At 44.4% G+C, this 14,046-nt stretch overlaps 1 protein-coding gene across 1 annotated transcript in view; it reads right to left on the bottom strand.

Annotated features, from left to right (window-relative positions):
• MREG (melanoregulin) overlaps positions 1 to 14,046 on the bottom strand; it is a 56,522-nt gene that overhangs the window by 25,908 nt on the left and 16,568 nt on the right. The window contains exon 2 of the mRNA XM_029068216.1: positions 9,295 to 9,454. Within this exon, the coding sequence (XP_028924049.1) occupies positions 9,295 to 9,454 (160 nt within the window). The remainder of the gene's footprint in view (positions 1 to 9,294; positions 9,455 to 14,046) is intronic.

Raw genomic sequence — 14,046 nt, 5'->3', positions numbered from 1 at the left:
AAGGTCTGTGGGATGGATCAATCAACTAATCGTAAATACGGAGCGCCTATCCCGTGCAGAGCACTGTATTAAGCGCTTGGGAAAATACAACAGAGTTGGTAGATACATTCCCTGCTGGCCACATTCAACCACAGTGCAAAGAGCAGATGGAAGCCCAGCAGGGTTAGCTACTATGGAGAAGGGATGGAGTACTTGTCTGCTGTGTGACCTTGGCAAGTCACTTAACTTCTCTGTGCCTCAGTTACCTCATCTGCAAAATGGGGATTAAAAGTATGAGCCCCATATGGGACAATCTGATTACCCTGTATCTACCCCAGTGCTTCGAACAGTGCACGTAGTAAGCGCTTAACAAATACCATAATAATAATAATAAATCTGTGCCAAGGCCTTGAAGCAGTCACACAGGATGTGCTCTTACTCACAGGACTAGGTGAGACAGTGGGGATGGCTCAACATGAATCATCATCACTACTGGAAAAACAACTCAATAACTCAAGTGTGTTTCCTCCTGATAATGATGATAATAATGAACACTTACTAGGAGCCAACTGCTGGGATAGATACAAGAATTAGAGACTAGAAGGTAGAGTTTACCATGGAGAGGGCTATAGACCCTTTCCCACATGGAGCTCACAAGCCTTCTGAGCAGCAAAGACTTCTTTTAGTTTGTTTGCTTTTTGATGGCATTTGCTAAGTGCTTACTATGTACCCAGGATTTTATTATGCCCTGGGGTAAATAAATACAAGCTAAACTGGATGGTCACAGTCACTGTCTAATACGAGGCTCACAGTCTTCATCCCCATTTTACAGAGGCACGGAGAAGTGAAGTGTCTTGCCCAAGGTCACAGAGCAGAGCCAGAATTAGAAGCCAGGCCCTTCTGACTCCAAGGCCTGTACTCTATCTAGTAGGCACACTGCTTCTAATCGGAGCTGCCAGCGATCTGAGCCAGGACATATGATAATTCGCTGATCGTAACCCGGGAAAAAGGTGCTTATTCCTGTCAGGAAGGAATCACTCTGATTTGGGGTGATCTCACTTGAGTTTTACCAGGTCCATAGCGCCACCAATTAGCTGCCCCGTCTCTGCACTGATCTCTTCCAAACTGGACAGTGAAGTGCTTTTGGTCACCTATGGATCGTGTCTACCTCCTCCCAAGAACCTAGTACAGTAACTGATTGTTTGATTGACCTATGGCAGTCAGTCAATGGCATTTATTGAGTGCTTATTGGGTGCCGAGCACTGTACTAAGGGCTTGGGAGAGTACAATATACCAATATAACAGACACAGTCCCTGCCTACAACCAGCTTACAGTCCAGAGGGGGAAACAGATGTTAATATAAATTACAGGTATATACATGAGGGCATGGGGCTAGGAGGGGAGATAAATGAAAGGAGCAAGTCAGGGAGACTCAGAAGGGAGTGGGAGAAGAGGAAAAGAGGGCTTAGTAAGGGAAGACCTCTTGGATGAGATATGTCTTCAATAGGGCTTTGGAGGACTCCCTCACTCTAACAATAATAACAATAATAATAATAATAACAGTATTTGTTTAGCGCTTACTATGTGCCAGGCTCTGCAACTCAGTTACCTCATCTGTAAAATGGGGATTGAGACTGTGAGCTCCACATGGGACAGGGACTGTGTCCAATTCAATTTGCTTGTATCCACCTCAGTGCTTAGTATAGTGTCTGTCAAATAGTAAGCGCTTAACAAACACCATCATTATGATTATTATTACTCCTCATGACCCCAAAGCAGTAAAAAGAAGAAAGTTATTTTTAAAAGTCTTTGAAAAGGAAAAGAGGTGGGAGTGGGTGGGGAAAGCAGGAAGGGAAACATGAAATTATGTATCAATATTGGAATTTGTAAGTGCACAATATATACCAGTTGACTGATCGATTGATTGATTTCTCCCTTCTCAGTGCTCCAGTTGGGTTCCATTTCTCCCCTGGGGGCCCAAGAATTAGGGGAATGGTGGGGGTTAAGGAATGATAATCATAATAACAATAATGATATTTGTGACATGCTATTATATGGCAAACAATGTACTAAGCCCTGGGATAGAAACAAGATATTCAGGTTTCAGATACAGTACCTTTCCACATAGCCTCATAGTCTAAGTGGGAGGGAGAAGAGGCATTGAATCCCCATTTCACAGAAGAAGAAGTTGAGGACAGAGAAATTAAGTGACTTGCCCAAAGTCACTCACCAGGCAAATGAAGCAGCAAGGCCTAGTGGGAAAAGGATGGGTCTGGGAGTCAAGGACCAAGGTTCTAATCCTGATTTTGTCACTTACCTGCTCTGTGATCTTGGGCAAATCACTCAACTTCTCTATGCCTCAGTTCCCTCATCTGCAAAATGGATTTCATACCTATTCTCCCTCTTAGAGTAGGATCTCCAAGTGGGGCCTGATTGTTTTGTATCTACCCTAGTGCTTAGTACAGTGCTTGGTACAGAGGAAGCACATAACAAATACCATAATAATAACAATTATTATATGTTATTACTAATAGTAAAAGTAGTCAGAGTAGGATTAAACTACTATTGGTCAAGTGGATAGAGCACAGGCCTGAGAGTCAGACAGACCTGGGTTCTAATCCCTACTCCACCACTTGTCTGCTCTGTGACCTTGGGCAAGTTACTTCACTTCTTGTGCCTCAGTTACCTCATCTGTAAAATGGGGATTAAGACTGTGAGCCCTAGGTGGGACATGGACTACCTTGTATCTACCCCGGTGGTTACTACAATGTCTGGCACATAGTAAGCACTTAACAATTACCACAGTTATTATTAGTATTATTTTTATATGGCAGAGTTGGAATTAGAACCCAGGTCCCCTGACACCCAGACCCATGCTTTTCCACACTAGGCCGTGCTGCTTCGCACTGTCTTAGAAAAACACTTCTTCAGTTAGCAAAACACTGAATCTCTGAACCTATTGACTGTCCCACTGGAGGAACTCTGTTACATAACAAATGTCCTCCTGCCAGCCATTTGGGTGTTTGCTTTGCTTCAGGATAAAAAGCCATCACAAATAACTACCTCCTTTGACTGTGGAGAAAGAAGACACTGATTTTGCAGCTCTCAATTCCCACCTGGAGCCAGAAACTCTGCTATATCACCTCTGCCTCAGATTAGTTTCCCGGGGACCATCTGTTTCTTCCACTTATACCGAAGCAGCACGAAGCATAAATGTCATTAAGAGAAGCCCAGCGCCTCATTTAGCAGTGGTTGAGCGACACCAGACTGACAGATCGGGAAGCCGAAGCCTGGTTCCGTTCTCGTGTTACTGCCAAGATCTGAGGGCTCTGCCCAGGCAGATGACAAGGCCCTAGACGAATGAATGGTGACTTTCACTCACTAGTGTGGCATGCCTACAGTGCACCAGCATGGTGTAGTGGCTAGAGCACAGGCCTGGGAGTCAGAAGGTCATGTGTTCTAATCCCAGCTCCACCACTTGCCTGCTGTTGGCCTTGGGCAAGTCATTTCACTTTTGTATGCTTCATTTGTAACATTATTATTATTATTATTTGCCTCATCTGTAAAATGGGGATTGAGATTTTGAGCCTCATGCGGAAAAGGGACTGTGTCCAATCCAATTTGCTTGTATCCACCCCAGTGCTTAGTACGGTGTCTGGCACATAGTAAGCGCTTAACAAATACCCCAATTATTTTTATTATTGTTACATTGTACTGAAGGAGAAGAAGAAGAAAGAACCACCACCGTTGTGGTACTTTGATCAAATCAATAAATGGCATTTATTTAATAATAAGAACAAGCACCGTTGTGGTACTTTGATCAAATCAATAAATAGTATTTATTTATTAATAATAATAATAATGTTGGTATTTGTTAAGCACTTACTAATAATAATAATGTTGGTATTTGTTAAGCGCTTACTATGTGCCGAGCACTGTTCTAAGCGCTGGGGTAGACATAGGGGAATCAGGTTGTCCCACATGGGGCTCACAGTCTTAATCCCCATTTTACAGATGAGGGAACTGAGGCACAGAGAAGTTAAGTGACTTGCTTCTCTACTACATGCCGAGCACTGTTCTAAGCGCTGGGGTAGATACAGGTTAATCAGGTTGTCCCATGTGAGGCTCACAGTCTTAATCCCCATTTTACAGATGAGGTAACTGAGGCACAGAGAAGTGAAGTGACTTGCCCAAAGTCACACAGCTGACAAGTGGCAGAGCCAGGATTAGAACCCCTGACCTCTGACTCCTAAAGCCGTGCTCTTTCCACTGAGCTACGCTGCTTCAAGCAGTCACGCTGCTTTATTTGGTGCTTACTGTGTGCGGAGCACTGTACTAAGTGCTTGAGAGAGCACAGAAACGTTCCCTGTCCATAACAAATTTACAGTCTCGAGGATGAGTTTACAGTTGTTACTTGTTAGGCACTTACTATGTTCCAGGCACTGGATAAGCACTAGGGTAATAATAATAATAATAACTGTGATATTTGTTAAGCATTCACTATGTGCCAGGCACTATACTAAGTGCTAGGGTGGATGCAATGCAAGCAAATCGGGTTGGCCACAGTCCCTGTCCCATGTGGGTCTCACAGTCTTAATCCCCATTTTAGAGATGAACTAACTGATGCACAGAGAAGTGAAGTGACTTGCCCAAGGTCACAGAGCGGACAAGTGATAGAACTAGGATTGGAACCCAGGTCCATCTGACACCCAGGTCCATGCTCTATCCATTAGGCCATGGCACTTCTTTGATAATTAGTTCGAACAAAGTCCTTGCACCAGTTGAGGAGCCTGCTGAGGGAAGAGCACTGCACTGAACCTAGTTCTCGTCACTATACTAAGTGAGAAGCAGCATGGCCTAGTGGGTGACCTAGGGCCTGAGAGTCTGAAGGACCTGGGTTGTAATCCCAGTTCTGTCGCTTGGCTCCTGGGTGATCTTGGGCAAATCATTTCACTTCTCTGTGCCTCAGTTACCTCATCTGGAAAGACTGTGAGCCCCATGTGGGATAGGGACTGTGTCCAACTTGATAAGCTTGTAGGTAACGCAGAGTTTAGTACAGTTTCTGGCACACAGTAAGCATTTAACAAACCAAATTACGAAAGAGACAGAAAAAACTACAAACTTCTCTACAATGGAATCAAACATCCAAGTTTGCCCACTTAGAGCAGGTTCTGTCCACTAGGCCACACTGCTTCTCTATAATAATCATGGAATTTGTTAAGTACTTACTATGTGCCAAGTACCGTACTAAGTGCCGGAGTAGATACAAGATAATCATGGGGCTTGAAGACTAAAGGAGAGGGAGATAAGGTTTTGAATGCCCATTTTGAAGATGAGGGAACTGAGGTACAGAGAAAGGTCACACAGCAGACTAGTTGTATTAGCAAGAATTAGAACCCAGGTCTTTCTGACTCCCAGGCCTGTGCTCTACCCACTAGACTAAGCTACTTCTCTATAATAATTGTGTTTTTTGTTAAGTGCTTACTATGTGTCAGGCATTGTACTTAGAGCTTAGTACATAGTAAGCACTTAACAAATAGCTCAAGGTTTTTTTTGTTCGTTTTTTTGTGGTATTTGTTAAGTCCTTACTATGTGCTAAGTGCGGGAGAAGATACAAGATAATCAGACCAACACAATCCACATTCCACATGGGAGTTCACAGTCGTAAACCGGGATTAGAACACAGGTCTTTCTGACTCCCAGGCCCGTGCTATATCTACTACCCCATGCTGCATCTCATTATTATTATATAGTCCAGTGACAGATGATTCCTGTGCCAGGAACAGAATATAAGATTGTTGGGTTTTCAGATCAAAATCTTCTCAAAAGTGAGTGAAATCAAAAGTAGGGCTCTCACACATACACCTGAGCTCCTTCCTCTGCTGCTAGGGAGAGAAGAGGCATATGTGTTCCAGCCCAGTCATGAACTGTCACCTCTCTGCCACAGCTAAGGTACTGTGCTCCTGGTAATGATGAAAATAATAATAAAAAATGACAAGAATTGTGTCTTTTAACAATGTGCCAAGCACTGTGCTAAACTCAAATAGAAACAACATGGCATAGTGGATAAAGCACAGGCCTAGGAGTCAAAAGGTCATGAGTTCTAATGTCAGCTCCACCTCTCGTCCGCTGTGTGACTTCGGGCAAGTCACTTCAATTCTCAGTTGAAGCCTCAGTTACCCATCTGTAAAATGGGGATTGAGACTCTGAGCCCCACATGGGACAGGGACTGTGTCCAACCTGATTTGCTGGTATCTGCTGGTGTGTATATTTAAATAAAATTACAGATAAATACATAAGTGCTATGGGGCAGGGAGTTGGGGGAAGAGCAAAGGGTACAAGTCAGAGTAAAGCAAAAGGGAGTGGGAGATGAGGAAAAGTAGGGCTTAGTCTGGGAAGGCCTCTTGGAGGAGATGTGCCTTAAGTAAGGTTTTGAAGTGGGGAAGAGTACTTGTCTGGAGGATTTGAGGAGGGAGGGCGTTCCAGGTCAGAGGTAGGACGTGGGCCAGGAGTTGGCGGCAAGTCAGGCTAGATCGTAGCACAGTGAGAACGATAGCAACAGAGAAGTGAAATGTGCGGGCTGGGTTGTAGAAGGAGAGAAACGAGGTGAGGTAGGAGGCGGCGAGGTGATGGACTGCTTTAAAGCCAATGGTGAGGAGCTTTCGTTTGATACGGAGATGGATAGGCAACTACTGGAGATTTCTGAGGAGGGGGATGACGTCCTGATCGTTTCTGTAGAAAGATGATTCGGGCAGCAGAGTGAAGTATGGACTGGCAGGAGGTTGGGAGGTCAGCAAGGAGGCTGATGCAGCAATCTTGGCGGGATAGGATGAGAGACTTTATTAACTTGGTAGCAGGTTGGATGGAGAGGAAAGAGCATCACATCAACTCCCCATTTTCGTAGTGGATAGAATACGGGCCTGGGAGTCAGAAGACCATGGATTCTAATCCCAGCTCTACCACTTGTCTGCTATGGGACCTTGGGCAAATCACTTGACTTCTCTGGGCCTCAGTTACCTCATTTGTAAAACGAGGATTAGAACTGTGAGCCCTAGGTGGAACAGGGACTGTGCCTAGGTCAATTTGCTTGTATCCATCCCAGCGCTTAGTACAGTGCCTGGCACACAATAAGCGTTTAACAAATATCACAATTACTATTATTATTTATTATTATTAAAATAATAGCTCCACTTGAATATCCCTAAGCCCTCATTTCCTCTCCTCCTTCTCCCGTGTCTCCCTTGCACTTGAATTTGCACCCTTTATCACCCCACCCTCAGCCCGAGGGCTTAGTAAATATCTATAATTTATTTTAGTGTCTGTCCTCCGCCTAGACTGTAAACACCTTGTGGACAGGGAACATGTTTACCAACTCCATTGTATTTTATTCTCCTAAGCACTTAGTATATTGCTCTGCACACAGTATGCACTCAATAAATATGTTTGATTGATTTAAGGAGGCTGAGGATCCACAGGGAGGAATTTACCTCACCTCAGACCAACATGTTCCTATCCATGAACTCCAGTTCAACAAACCCAGTCCCCCTTCTCTCAGAAATGCCCCCAAATTATTCTTGTGCCTGAGCAAACCAGCAAGCAAGGTTAACTAGAGTCAGCAATTCTTTGCAGTGTATTTTAAGGACCTGGCACACACTCATAAACACACAAGGCAATCTTAGGCCATCTCTGCTCTTTCCTCTCCAGATTCTTCTCCCTACCAGCAATCTTAGTTTGCCAGTAACTTCTGGGATGAGTAACTATTGGAAGTTATTCCAGACAGTCTCATCAAACTCCTCTCCCCACATAATGAACTGAAGATATGCATGCCAGCATGGGTCCTAAGGGGGTAGCCAGTTTTATTAATGACATTAATTGTGGTATGTGTAAAGCACTTAACATATGTCAAGCGCTAGGATCGAAAAATGAAATCAGATCAGAAACAGTCCCAATACATGAGGCTCACAGTCTAAGAGGGAGGGGAAACAGATATTGAATCCCCAGTTTACAGGTGAGGAAACTGAAACAAAGTGAAGTGCCTTGTCTGAGACAAGGTGAGGAGCCAGGATTAGAACCCAGGTATCCTGACTACCAGGCCTGTGTTCTTTCCCTGTCCCTCCATTTAGTTTCCCATCACTATAGCCGGCACTACCATCTCCTTGTTTTACAAGCTCATAATCTTGGTGTTATCCTTGACTCATCTCTCTCATTCAAACCATATAGTCAATCTGTCACCAGATTCAGTCAGTTCAACCTTCACAAAATCACTTTCCTCTCCATCCAAACTGTGACCAGGTTAATCCAATCACTTATCCTATCCCGCCTTAATTGTTGTATCAGTCTCCTTGCTGACCTCCCTACCTCCTGTCTCTCCCAACTCCACTCCATACTACATTCTGCTGCCCGGATCATTATTCTACAGAAACGTTCAGTCCACATTTCCCCACTCCTCAAGAACCTCCAGTAGTTGCCCCTCTATCTCCACAACAAACAGAAACTCCTGACCATCTGCTTTAAAGCAGTCAGTCACCTTGTGCCCTCCTACCTTACCTCGCTGCTCTCCTACTAAATCCAGCCCACACACTTCACTCCCCTAGTGCTAACCTTCTCACTGTGCCTCTGTCTCACCTGTCTGGCCCCCAAAACCTGGCCCACGTCCTGTCTCTGACCTGGAACGCCCTCCCTCTTCATATCCAACAATCACTCTTCCCACCCTCAAAGCCTCATTGAAAACACAACTCCACCAAGAGGCCTTCCCCGACTAAGCCCTCATTTCCTCTTCTCCCACTCCTCATTTTGTTAGCTTTGCACTTGGATTTGCACCCTGCATTCACCCCTCCTTCAGCCCCATGGCACTTATATACATATCTGTAATTTATTAACTCCTTTTAATGTCTGCCTCCCTGCTAGACTGTAAGCTTGCTGTGGACAGGGAATGAATCTACCAACTCTGTTTTACTGTACACTCCCAAGTGCTTAGTACAGTGCACTGTGCAAGGCACGCACTCAATAAATATGATTGATTGATACCAACTCTTGTCATTTTGTACTCTCCCAAGCACTTTAGTACAGTGGGCTGCACACAAGCGCTCAGAAAATATGATTGATACCAACTCTGTCATAATGTAATCTCCCAAGAGCTTAACACAGTGTGATGCATGCAGTAAGCGCTCAATAAATATGACATTGATTTCTGGGGTTTTGAATGAGTCTTAAAAGGGCACATCACATCCTAGCACCCAGTGGGTGCTCAACTTGATGCTCAACATGATGACTATCTGACAATTTAACTGACTCACTGGGCCACACTGACTCACCTCAGAATCTCTGGCCTGCTGGTTGCGAATGACGATGAGGTTGTACAGAATCCTGTCGTCGTCTGCCTCTGTATGGGACACATCATGGGGGATGCTCCATAAATTCTTCTCATCGTCCCTCACTACAGTGACTCCAAAGCTGGTATAAGGGTTGGTCTCTCTGGAATTGGGAAAGGGGAGAGAGAAGAAGTCAGCCCCATGGCCAGACCCAGCATTGTCCTAAATGCTTATTCTGTATTGAGGAAATACTGAATTTGGTAGCAAAAATCCACATTTGGTCAACAACAGTGTGTGTTGACCCCTTCCTCACTCAATCACTTAAAGCAGTCAATCACCTTGCCCCCTTCTACCTTACCTCGCTACTTTCTTACTACAACCCTGGCCACACACTTACCTCCTCTAATGCCAACCTTCTCACTGTACTTTGATTTCGTCTATCTTGCCAACATCCTGTCTCTGGCCTGGATTGCCCTCCATCCACAAATCCAACAGATAATTACTCTCTCCCTACTTTCAAAGCCTTATAAAGGCACATCTCCTCTAAGAGGCCTTCCTTGAATAAGCCCTCTTTTTCTTTTCTTCTACTTCTTTCTGTATCACTTTGGCTTGCTCCCTTTATTCATTCCTCTCTCAGCTCCACAGCACTTATGTACATATCTGCAATTTTATTTACTTATATTAATGTTTGTCTCCCCTTCTAGACTGTAAACTCATTGTGGCAGGGAATATGTCTGTTATATTGTATATTGTACTCTCCCAAGTGCTTAGTACAGTGCCCTGCACTCAGTAAGCACTTAGTAAATATGACTGACAAACTGCTCACATCCTCCCAACTGCTCAGAACTCCCTCCCCCATCATAGCCAACAGATCCCCACTCTCCCTATCTATAAAGCTCTACTGAAATCATGTCTTATCATATTCCCTCCCAGAAGCATTGCCTAACTTTCATTCATTCATTCAATTATATTTATGGAGTGTTTATTGTGTGCATTGCACTTTACTAAGTGCTTGGTAGAGTGAGAAGCAGCGTGGCTCAGTGGAAAAGAGCACGGGCTTTGGACTCAGAGGTCATGGGTTCGAACCCCGGCTCTGCCACTTGTCAGGTGTGTGACTTGGGGCAAGTCACTTCACTTCTCGGTGCCTCAGTTACCTCATCTGGAAAATGGGGATTAAGACTGTGAGCCCCACGTGGGACAACCTGATTCCCCTTTGTCTACCCCAGCGTTTAGAACAGTGCTCGGCACATAGTAAGCGCTTAACAAATACCAAAATTATTATTATTATTATTACAATATAACCATAAACAGACACATTCTCCATCAATCAATCAATCATTCATAAATGGTATTTACTTACTGTGTGCAGACACTGTACTAAGTGCTTGGGAGAGTAGAATACAACAGAATTTGTATACATGTTCCCTGTCCACAAGGAACTTACAATCAAGAGGGCGAGACAGACATTAAAATAAATTAGGGAGCTTAGTTCAGTGAATGGCACATAGTAAGCACTTAAAAATACCATAAAAATAATACATAAGTGCTGTGCGGCTGAGGGTGGTGTGAATGACTGGTACAAATTGATGTGCAAGAATGAAGCAGAAGGGACAGGGAGTACAGGAAATGGGGCTTAGTCTGGTAAGGCCTCTGGGAGGAGTTGTGCCTTTAATAAGGCTTTGAAGGGGAGGAGAGTGGTAGTTTCATCTTCCCAGTCTATTTGTCCTCCCTTCTCTATCTCCTACACTCTTGGGTCTTCACCATCTAAGCACCTGATATTCACCCTACTCCTACTCGTATTCTTACTGAAGGCACATCTCCTCCAAGGGCCTTCCCTGACTAAGCCTGCCTTCCTTTTCTCCCACTTCTTTCTGCATCACCCTGACTTGCTCCCTTTATTCATCTCCTCTGCCCTTCCCAGCCCCACAGCATTTATGCACCCATCTGTAATTTATTTTTATTTGTGTCTGTCTCCCCCAAAAGAGTTGTAAGGTCCTTAAAGGGCAGGGACTGCGTCTACTAATTCTTTGGTACTCTCCCAAGCACTAGTACAGTGTTCTGCACGCACTAAGTGCTCAATAAATACCATTAATCGATTGATTGATGGGGTCAAGTCAGAGGCCTATTTTGTAGGCTTGCACTCCGGCATGTGCTTTTGGATGTCAAAGACTCTAGTCAGTCACTCAATGGTATTTACTAAGTGCTTACTGTGTGCAGAGCACTGTACTAAGCCCTTGGGAGAGTAGACTATAATAGACACATTCCCTACCCACCATGAGCTTACAGTCTAGAGGGGGAGACAGACGTTAATATAAATAAGTAAATTACAGATATGTACATAAGTGCTGTGGGGCTGGAAAGGGGGATAACTAAAGGAAGCAAGTTAGGGTGACACAAAAGCAAGTGGAAGAAAAGGAAAAGATGGCTTAGCCAGGGAAGGCCTCTGGGAGATAGATAAGACTGAAGTACAGTGAGGTTAGTATTAGAGGAGCGAAATGTGAGGTTTGGGTTGTAATAGGAGAGTAGCAAGGTGACTTAGGAGGGGCAAGGTGGTGGAGTGCTTTAAAGGCGATGGTAAGGAGTTTCTGTTTTATGCGGAGGTAGATGGGCAACCACTGGAGGTTTTTGAGAAGTGGGGACATATGGCCTGAACATTTAAAAAAAAATGATCTGGACATCAGAGTGAAGTATGGACTGGAGTGGGGAGAGACAAGAGGCAATGAGGTCAGCAAGGAGGCTACTACAGGATTCAAGGCAGGATAGGACAAGTGAATTAACGTGGTAACAGTTTGGATGGAGAGGAAAGGGCAGATTTTAGTGACATCATGAAGCACGAACCAACAGGATTTAGTGATAGATTGAATAAGAGAGAGGAGTCAAGGTTAATGCCAAGGTTAGGGGCTTGTGAGGCAGAAAGGATGGTGGTGCCATCTGCAGTGATGGGAAAGTCAGGGGAAGGACAGGGTTTGTGTGGAAAGATAAGGAGCTCTGTTTAAATATGCTAAGTTAGAGGTGACAGGAAGACATCCAAGTAGAGATGTCTTGAAGGCAGGAGGAAACACGAGACTACAGAGAGGGAGAGATCAAGGCTGGAGATGTAGATTTGGGAATCATCCGATTTGGGAGTGGGTGTAGATGGAGAATAGTGGCAGGATGGAGACTACCTCTGATGCTCTCCATGTTTCACTCACTGACTTTTGCCAAGGGAAACAAAGACCTGTGTTTCCTTTTAACAAAGGTCAGGGAACTGTTGCTTCCATGGCTGAATCTGGTTGAGAGAGTGCGATATGGGGGAGAGAAGAGATCAGTGATGGAGAGAAGAGGGTTGAGAAAGTGATAGCCAATGAGGAGGGAGAAAAAAAGATTCCAGTGTTTCTCGGATGGGAACAGAGGCGGGGGATAATTATAATTGTAGCATTTGTCAAGCACTTTTTTATGGTATTTGTTAAGCACTTACTATTTGTCAAACAGTGTACTAGGTGCTAGGATAGATAAAAGATAATCAGGTCCCACGTGGGACTCACAATCTAAGTAAGAAGGAGAGCATGTATGGAACCCCATTTTGCAGATGAGTGAACTGAGGCACAGAGAAGTGAAGTGACTTGCCAAAATATACACAGCATGTAAGTGGCAGAGGTGGGATTAGAACCCAAATCCTCTAACTTCTAGGCCTGTCCTCTTTCCACTAGTGCAGATGCTTTAAAATGCCTTGCTCTAGCCAAGGTGCTGTCCCTCCCTTGTGTAGAACAACAAACAAGCTACTAGAAGCTGTTTTCTTTCTCCATTACTAGCAGAATGAGGTCAACTATCCACAGCATTCCAACAGGGTTAAAACCCCAAATGCATTTTATATATGAAATATATGCATGGACAAGAAGCAGCGTGGTCTAGTGGATACAGCACAGGCCTGGGAGTCAGAAGGACATGAGTTCTAATCCCAGCTCCAACACTTGTCGGTTGTGTGACCTGGGGCAAATCATTTCACTTCAATATGCCTCAGTTACCTCATCTCTAAAATGGGAATTAAGACTGTGGAGCCCCACTTGGGACAGGGACTGTGTCCAACCAAGTTAGTTTGTACCTACCCCAGAGCTTAGTAGAGTGCCCGACATACAGTAAGCACTTAACAAGACGGTAAGCTCAGCTGTGGGGAGGGAATGTGTCTGTTATATGGTACTCTCCCAAGCACTTAGTACAATGCACATAGTAAGCAGTCAATAAACTCGCTTGAGTAACAAGAATCACAGTTATTATTTACTATTATTATTATTTAAAAAAACATACAGGAATGTATGTAATATGCTCCTCTAAAATGTGGATGTATTGTGAACCATCGTACTGTGGGATATATTTTCCCAAAGATTTAAAAGTTGTTAACATCCATTCCAGAAACAACCCTGATTTGCTGACCAAGCTCTTCCAGTCAATCAATCATTCAATCAGTCAGTAACTTTAAGTCAATCCTCACCGGGCTATTCCCCTCATCCTTTCCCTTCCAATCTTCTGAAGGACCTTCTTGATTCCTGTGGTCAGGACAGTCACTGGGGGAACACAACCCTAAGCTGATGCAGCTCAATTGAAGAATGCCACTTGGAAGAGGTGAATTTTCAGGAGGGATTTGAAGATGAGGAGAGCTGTGATCTGGTTGATCGAAGGGAGAGGGAATTCCAGGCAGGAGGAAGGGTGAGCGAGCAAAGGGGATGGAGGTCAGAGAGTCCAGAACGAGGCAAGGTGAGAGGTTCACCTGGGAGGAAC

This window comes from Ornithorhynchus anatinus, chromosome 7, assembly GCF_004115215.2.
Source record: "Ornithorhynchus anatinus isolate Pmale09 chromosome 7, mOrnAna1.pri.v4, whole genome shotgun sequence".
Taxonomy (NCBI): domain Eukaryota; kingdom Metazoa; phylum Chordata; class Mammalia; order Monotremata; family Ornithorhynchidae; genus Ornithorhynchus; species Ornithorhynchus anatinus.
This window is presented reverse-complemented; position numbering and strand designations above follow the sequence as displayed.